Below are 9,592 nucleotides of genomic sequence, written 5' to 3'. Positions count from 1 at the left end.
TGTCTAGTTCGTGAGCTGCATGACTCGTGGGCTGTGTAACTCGTGGTATGTATAACTCGTGGGTTGTATTACTCGTGGGCTGTATAACTCGTGGTCATATTACTCTTGGATTGTATGACTCGTGGGCTGCATAACTCGTGGTCTGTATAACTCTTGGGTTGTATGACTCGTGGGCTGTATAACTCGTGGTATGTATAACTCTTGGGTTGTATTACTCGTGGGCTGTATAACTCGTGGTCATATTACTCTTGGATTGTATGACTCGTGGGCTGCATAACTCGTGGTCTGTATAACTCTTGGGTTGTATGACTCGTGGGCTGTATAGCTCGTGGTCATATCACTCTTGGGTTGTATGACTCGTGGGCTGCATAACTCGTGGTCTGTATAACTTTTGGGTTGTATGACTCGTGGGCTGTAGAGCTCGTGGTCTGGATAACTCTTGGATTAATTGTATGACTCATGGGCTGTATGACCCTTGGGTGTCGAGCTCGAGAAGTGCAGTGCCCCGTTTGAACATTTATAGTGGCTCCAAAAGGTTGTAACAAATTCTGCATTTCGAAGCTCTGCCCTGCACCACCGTCATTATGCAGCCTCATGTGTGTCGCTTTTCGACATTTCTTCTGCACAGACACTTGGTACTATCCGGCTTAATTAGCGTCCCGTTTCTCTTCAGAAAATTTGAATGGTAACAGCCTTTTCAGTCTGATGACAAAATGAACGATCCTCGAAGGTTTGACGATCATGATTTCATGAAGTCGGTGAGTATTTTCCCCGTTCCTATGCCAACCTGGTGAGGTGGTATGACGTGAAATAAGACTTGGATCCTGTAAGAAATAAAGAATTAAAAAAAAAAAACCAGTTTACACAAAATTTGAAGATCAAGTATCATCGTAAAGTGGGCAGAAGGTTTTTGTTAATCATTTTAAAGAGAGTTAAATCATCAGATAGAGCATAATGAAATATTTCCAGTGATACCTTACTTGTATCTTAACTAAATCTTAGGAATATTTTGAAAATATGATTAAAATTATTCTGTATTTTCTTCTTATTTTCTGTTTTTCACCTGCTTTAATCGTAAACCTCTCAACAAGACGGAAGTTTGCTATTTTTTTTGCGATTTGACTCTTCATTAACTTCGTATAATGCCTGTTACGTCTCACCGGCCTGCTGTATATCAGAAGGTAACAATATCATAATTATTGTCGTGTATAGTTATCTATTCAGCTTTCATGTTGCGTCATTTTGTACATGTTTTATAACATATTTCTTCATTTTAAGTTTTGCCTGCTCCAGTATTTTTGTAAGTCGTCCCTGTAATAGAACACAAATTCACGATCTTAGCAGTCTTTGTTTCTTTTGAAAGTAATGTACAGAAAGAAGAATACTTGAATAATGAGAAATACCATCGTCCTTCAACAGAACTAACAAAGTACATGTCCCGTGTTTTCGCAGGGGCGGATCCAGAATTTCCACAAAGGGGAGGGCGGCTCAGAAAAAAAAAATACACATACACACACAAAAAAAAAAAAATCCACATATTTCTGGTTCTACTTCCGGGTTTTATTTCATTTTTTTTCTTTTTATTTCTTTTGTTTTAACAAAAAATATAAAAGGGGCGCGCGGCCGGTGCGCCCCTCTGGATCCGCCACTATTTTCAGGCTACCATGATTACGATCATGATTATTACAAGTGCCTTCTTTCAGCATGATCCATTTATTTTCCTACTGTTTAACACTCAATTTCACCCAGCTTACCTCCATCCGCATTTTCATGTTTAATACCTGTCATTTATCATTTTCGAAGTGTTTATTTACCGCTACTCACATTTCTCCGTCGGTGATGTTGAGGGCGCCCTTGAGGAAGGAGCTGACCCCGATCACTTTTTCTCGGATCTCCTCTGCGTCGCCGTGCCCGCTGGAGTTGAAGACCTCGACGTAACACATGGGGTCCCCAGCCGTGCCCCGTACCAGGAGCTGGTCGCACAGGAAATGCAGCGTGATGTGCTGAGTTCAAAATAGATCAGATTCGTGCCGTATTTGCAGTTAAATAACTTTGCAATTCTCACTTCGATACCTAAATCCGTGTCAGTAGCCTAAAGCATACTACATGTATATACTGCTCTCTAACTGAAACATTGCTCGAGTTAGATGTCGATGGGTGTATCATAAGTTCAAGTACTGTACTTTAAAAAAAAGTCAATTGATGATGTTATGACAATGTTGACAACACACACCACACATGAAATATAAATTATTCATGAAATATAATTCAGACATACTATTGACGATTGAGACCTTTTTTGTGTGTAAATTCCTCGAACTCTACAATTTATTTCCTGGCTACCAAATGGACAATACTTCCATTCTTTCCTCGCCACGGGTAATTCTAGCAAAGGTTACAAAACCAACAAAATGTACCAGCTCTATACGGTAAGTAGACCTGACAGGTCGCGTATCCACGTATGGAGTAGCATGCACCATGCACTTACGGTAATAGATCCTACTTACACTGGCGTCTCTTTTAAGAGACTTGGCTAGCTGGGCCAACAGATCAGCGAGAAAGTCTTTCGGCAAATCCTTCTGTGAAACATTCGTGCAGACGCGTACAGTTGGCATGGTATGCAATGGCATATAGTACTCTAAAATGTGTACAAAATAGATCCTCATCCACAGCACGGTATCCCGTGAAGGTGTGTGCTGTGTTATATAAGGTCTATGTACGTACTAGTCTCATACCTCCTTGGTACTACCTGTACAGTATTATTATGCAGAAATAATGCGGGAGGGGGGGGGGGGGGGGGTGAAAGAGTGATTAGTGAACCGGAGAAGCCATTGAGCCATTTTCTTTGTAGAGAAACGCGTGGTTAAATACAAGAAGCTGCATGTTTGGGGACCGCCCTCCTTAAACATTCTGTATGCATTATCAATTAGACGCATATGTTTGTTTGTGTTTGTGTGTATGTGTGTGTGTGTGTGAGTATGTGTGTGTGTATGTGTGTGTGTGTGTGTGCGTGTGCGTGCGCGCGTGTGTATGTAGACGGGGGAATCAAGTAGATTTTTCACTTAAGTTTTAGGGTTATACGGATTCCGTTATTCGTATAAGGTTATTGTGCACGTTAGTATTAGGGGAGAGAAGTTAACACGCAGACCACACACACACACACACACTCGTCTAGGCCTATAATATATATATATATATATATATATATATATATATATACATATATATATATATATATATATATATATACATATATATGTATATATATATATATATATATATATTATATATACATATATATATTTACTGTAACCAATTTTTCCTCTTTATAAACATTTCTATGAAATGACTCAACATTCACAGAGTATTATGTTGAAGTCCTGAAGACATGCGATTATCCGATGGCGCTTTGAGAAATTGAAAAGGAATAATAAATTATTATGAATCAAATTTTCAAGGAAGCCCATGCTATGACAAGTCTATACTGCCTTGGGAGCTATATGCGAGTGATGTCACAAAGATCAAACCGTAAACACATGGTAAATGGGACAATAAGTTCGACGAATTATGAACAGCACTGCATAGTGATATCATAATAGGATTCCGGTTCCTATATCAGAGCAGGTTGTATAAGGGGTGGGTGACAAGAACTGATTCCACTCAGGGTTCGACATGAGCTGTGAACGGAATACACACATCTGATACTTTAGATATGCGTTAGAAATTAATGACACTCGATTATATACACTCAATGTTGTTAACAAAGGTTCGGGTTCTAAAGGGGTCGTTGAAAAGGGTCTGGTTTCCTGACATGAAAATGGGATGTTTTTCACCATTTACCAATGTTAAGGTGTCCTATAATATTCAAAAACTAGAATCACGTTTTAGACATTCTCTACAACATTTTGTGGATTGAATACAGTCTGGCATGTGCTTAATTGGATTCCCTATTTCCTGTAATTTTCCAACTAGTGTAAAAAGCATTTATTCAAAACGTCATTTATATAGGGTGAACTCTGGTGATACCATTTAGCATGTTTAGGGTTTGTTTTACCGATGTGACGCCATTTTTAAAGCCCAAGCTATTTTGACCCCTTCCAGGCCCTTAGGGGGGGGGGGGGGGCACATTGTGCCCCCTATATAACTTCTATATTATATGATGTATGACCGTCATACTTGGTGCATGGGTAGAGCAAATCATACTCTACATGACCTGACATTTGAAATTCCTCAAGGTCATCCACTGAGGGCGCTATTTACCAAAATATAAAGAAATACATAGGAAATATGCTAAAATCATGTTTTTTTCTTTTCATTTCTTTATCCCAAGTTATTATGTTTCTATTTAATGTCAATCATTTTCACATTTACCATGAAGGGAAAGCAAGTCAACCTTCACTCTTTGTAATGGTTGAAATTTCTCATGGTCAACATGTGGGGGCGCTATTCATTACAATATAAAGAAATATATAAAACCTATGATGTATTGCTTTGAATGGGTACATAGATTGGTATCACATTTCATATTTCCAAAATATTGAAATTTTGAGTTTGCAGATTGATAGTATGATACAGACAAAGCTTGTGTGAAAATAACCCCAAATAAAAGGGTAGTCTTTGAAAAATGCTGTATTTTCGATTATTTCTATTATATCTATTGTTTGATGCCTATGTCGTATAAAAATAAAGGAAATAATAAGAAGAGCATTTCAGGGTAATTCACAACCATTATTACTTCACATTTTGGTCCTTCAGCAAATTACAGCCAAGAAAAACCCCATTCCATCCATTATTATACTGTTAACTGAAATTGGAACAAAAAATCACGCAAAATCTGACGAACATGGTTGTCAGTTTACGGTTGCCATGGCAACCAGCAATATCGGACATAGCTAAATTATATATCAAGATGTTTGCAATAAGATTCTAGGAAAATTCACCTAAATTGGTTGAAATCGAGGAAAGGGTGTGGGAGTGACAAACGAAAATATGGTAGGGGGCACAATGTGCCCCCTTGGGCTTTATGGGGTAAAGGGTGCAAATTTGATATACCATATTAATACACCACTGAGGGGCTATTTCTGAGGTCTTCTTGGATGCGGATGGGTAGCACTTTACTTTGTCTGAGAGCGACCTCGTGACGTTGATAGTCTCATTGATAGAAAAGCCTCGTAGTTTCAGATGCTGTCCAAAGCATTTCTGTACTGGTCCAACATTCCCGCTCATCGTTCAAACCTGGTCGTACGTTGATGCTGCATGTACTCAACGAGTTTTTGCTTCAAGCGCGGCGTGAACGTTTGGAGGTTAATAGCGAAGAGGTTTGAGCAGAGTTCAACTTTAGATTCGTCGTGTGCTCAAAAGAACGACAAGAACGCAGGATTACTTGTATTATTATGTTACTGACTTTAGCTTATTCGACCGATTTATTTAATATTATGCAAAGGGAGCGAGGGTTACATAAAATAAGGTTATCCTAACTAATCTCACCCCCTCGTGAATGGACCAGCTGGATCAAAATTAGATAACATACAGCTAAAATTAAAAGCAGTGGTCTAATCTTACTTTGGATATTTAGCACCCTGTGAATAACTGATTACTTTATAGGTCAAAGTAAGCTTCGACCGAATCATGCGGAATGAATCCGTATCTACTTCTGAAAACAGTTTGAATATTCTCTCTTTCCTTCATAAGAGAAGGGAGGTACAAGTGTAGCCTAGGTATAGGCTTATCATATACCTCTTCAATCCGTGCCGCTTTTATTGTATGCACATAATTTCCCTGCACGAAAAAAAAAAACCAAAAAACCTGAGGATGAAATTCGGATCATGTTCTTTCTTTCAATCATCATTCATACTTTATTCTTCTCCGACATTAATCTTTGCGTGCATTTAGCAGTGTCAGAGGACGGACTAATCTTAATCAGCTTCAAAAGCCGAGCAACAACTCGAAATCACGTGATCATAAGCGACGTCAGCGAATGCCTCTAAGAGCACCACCTGACAGTTTTTCACTGTCACCCGACTAACTAGTGTGTCACCATGGTCACGTGAGAAAATGCCATGACGCACACTGAATAATATCGAACTCGTCTTTAAGAATCGACCTATTTCTGTCTGTCCTCTCCGAAATTGCTCAAGGATTTTACGTTATTATCAGTAGTTTGTGTGATACATAACCGTATCAACGATGATCACGTTGTGATGATATAACGAATGACCGCTCGTGGGAAACCACACCTGTTGCATGGGTTGGGGCTGAAATGGATACGACAACGGCTAAAAAGGACGATGAACTTTCAGTAGTTCCAATTAACATCCTAAGTCTACTAATGACATTAAGATCTACTACTCTATGTCATCAACACATAATATGACATACATGATCAGAACTGAAATAATAAAGCTTATTAATATGGCAAAGAACATATTATTTAAAGGGGCATTCCAGATTATTTTATTATTTCACATCATGTAGTACATAAACCAACAGCTCCACGTATAATATAGGCTTGCGGAATTTATTGTGGCTCTTGAGCAGAGAAACCAGTAATCTGAAAATCTTAAGCAAATTACATTGAACAGCGCTGATGACATAGGAACCTCACATATTTCAGAAATGTACTTAATGTAATTCCATTACAATACCTCTTGCTTAACAAGTTCACCTGTGTAGAATCAATGCATGCCTTCTTCTTTTTTTTCTGCTTCCTTGAGCCCCAACTCATGCATTCTTCTACTGAGGCTGCTAGTCCATGGGCCAGGCCAGATATTGGTACCATCTGAGGTGGCAATACCTTTTTGGTGTCATTTTGTTTGTCGGGCATAGATATGCTTATCAAGCTATGATAGCATTTCCAAATGAGTAGCTTAGTTATAGTAAATGAATTTTAAATCAATTTGGTCTCGTCGTTATATCCCTGTACTTCTGAATCGAGACCAACCGCTATACAAAGAAGAGCACTGTCTTCTTTATGTTCACAGGTGTTCTCTTGTAAACGCGGTGCGCTTAGTCTTTATTCAAGGCAGCAAAGGGAATATCCAAGGGTTATGATGTCCACAGCGCTTAGTCTAATATTCGAGACTGCGAAGGGAATATCCAAAGCTTATAATACAGTGTATATCCCTTTATCTAAAAACAACAACAACAACAAAAAAGCAATTTCTAGTGAATTCTAGCGTATTTTTCAATTATTTATCATTTTCCGGTGAAAACGCTATGGTGAAAACGCTAATACCACGCCAATGTCGCTTTATTTCCATCCAACATTGAAAGATTATGCAAAAACAATATACCGGTACACTACAATACGTTATGATTAATAATGTTGTAAATGAACAGAGTGATTTTTGTTTAAAACTGATGTATTTGTTGAGAGGGTGGTATAAAACAGTATAGATAATCCCTTTTATTAGGAACTTTAGATATGATTAACGGTACATTGGTCTAGATAAAGACTAAGCGCACCGCGTGACGGCTGTGGACATCATAACCCTTTGAATATTCCCTTCGCTGCCTTGCATAAAGACTAAATGGCACCGCGTTTACGACAGAACTCCTGTGGACATACAGAAGGCAGTGCTCTTCTTTGTATAGCGGTTTAGTTTCGATTCAGAAGTATAGGGATATAAAAACGAGACCAAATTGGTTAAAAATTCATTTATTATGACTAAGCTACTCATTTGGAAATGCTATCATAGCTTGATAAGCATATCTATGTCCGACAAACAAAATGACACCAAAAAGGTTTTGCCACCTCGGGTGGTACCAACAACCCATTTTTCGGCTCTTGGCCCATGGACTATGCCATGTCATCATCCTTGTTCATTACAATTTGTTATAAATTTTGAAAACATTATCACTCCTCATCCCAGTCACTATAAATTCTGAAACTCTGTACTCATTTTAACATACTTATGGTCGTTCAAATGTAAAAATCTGTAAATCTTCCGGAGGTTCCCTTTAACGTTATTTGTTCTACTGCTCGTGAAACAGCTATCATAATTATACGTTCTGCTAATTCATATCATTAACTGGCCACTCGAGATGCAATATTGTTACTAATATAAATATTTTCGTTGATGATCAGATTGTAGGTCTATATCAGCTGAAATCAAAAGGAGATCTCTTACAATCATTTAATTTATGAAAGCTTTGCATATTCATTTATTCATCCTTTCCTTTTCATTATCTTTTCTTATACATAATCTTCTAACTGCATCCTATTCACAAATATTTCTTACATTATATTCACCATAATCCTGACACAATTACTTCATGTTAAAAAAAAACATCCTCAGATATAAATCACATCAAGTCAATGAAAATGGAGATCTTTTAACTTGATACATTGACAGTGTTTGATAATACATTAATATTATTTTATGTATGCATGTGTCCACCTGTGCACGTATGTAAGTGTGTAAATGGATTGTTGTTATGGTAAACATTCCTAAGTCCATGAATGAGAAAAATGAGCTGAGATGTTGTTGCTGCTCCATTGTCGTACTGTACCAAACGACAACAATATTGTGTTGATTTGATGTCCAAAGAAGATTTGATGATATTGATGGATTACTTAGAGGGTAAGATGCTTAGCAGGCAGATTATCCCCTGGAGATATTTGCCCCATCCTCTTTCTTTCTTTCCTCGTCAGGCATTCGATGTCAACAATCCTCAATGCTGTTTTATAATCTTGGTATACAGAGCTCGAGGAATATAAATATCGGATCAGCGGGATGACACTCCAGTCAGTCAAAAAGTTGCAGAGTTTTGCGCGGGAGCACCTCAAGCATCAGTTACGGTATGGTACTTAGCGTGTTTGAACCTGTCGTATGACAGCTGATCCTTAGTGCTCTTCAGTTGCATTCTATATAGTATCAAAAAATAACACCAGCATTAACTCGGCTGTAGATTTCTTTTAATCATTTCAAGAAGTTGATATTTTCAATTCTCGTGACCATGAAGCTAACTGTTTACAAGCTGATACATTTCCATTAAGCTTCTTTCAAATCAAAATCTTAATTTTAAAGGGAATCACAATCTTCAAGCCACTGGCTTTTTCGTGGTTTTCCTCGACATTTGATTATCTTACAAAATATTAGCTGTATTGCTTTTATGAAATCAATAAATTGAATTGAATAATTATGACTTTTTTTTACACGACCGCTGAGGAGGCAGTTCATTCAAGCAGACAACTACAGGATCGGCATTCCCTCTGGAGGACTATAAGATAATGTACCTTTCCTGGAAATACAAATGCAGCTGCTAGACGAGCGCTCTTATCCACTCAGCCACGACACCTCCTTTACATTATTTGAGCCCAATAAAAAAGGCTGTTTGCGACACAGTATTATTCCAGTTTACGAAATTTGTTCTGATACTAAAAAAATGTACAATTGTATGTTTTGCTTCCTACTCATCCTTTGGTCATTGCGTGCTGAGCTTTTTTTTCTTGTTATACTACCCTCGATGTCGATACCTCTTGTGAAAGATACGACGGGGCTGCTATAGACGAGAACTAAGTTCCATGTGGTGAAGAAGCCTAAAGAGAAGAACAAATGGAAATGTATCTTTTCAGATTTCAGATACAACC

At 38.0% G+C, this 9,592-nt stretch overlaps 1 protein-coding gene across 1 annotated transcript; it reads right to left on the bottom strand.

Moving 5' to 3' along the window:
- Positions 1-739: 739 nt before the first annotated feature.
- LOC139742951 (MIF-like protein mif-2) lies at positions 740-2,615 on the bottom strand. Its single transcript, XM_071653459.1, has 3 exons — positions 2,508-2,615; positions 1,825-2,003; positions 740-824 (listed from the first exon to the last, which is right to left on the bottom strand). The coding sequence occupies exons 1-3, from the start codon at positions 2,613-2,615 to the stop codon at positions 740-742; spliced, it is 372 nt and encodes a 123-aa protein (XP_071509560.1).
- Positions 2,616-9,592: the final 6,977 nt, after the last annotated feature.

Source organism: Diadema antillarum, unplaced genomic scaffold, assembly GCF_040938485.1.
Source record: "Diadema antillarum isolate AM-2024a unplaced genomic scaffold, OU_Dant_1.0 seq00001039_RagTag, whole genome shotgun sequence".
NCBI lineage: Eukaryota > Metazoa > Echinodermata > Echinoidea > Diadematoida > Diadematidae > Diadema > Diadema antillarum.
Note: the sequence above shows the minus strand (reverse complement) of the source record. Positions and strands in the feature narration are given on the sequence as shown.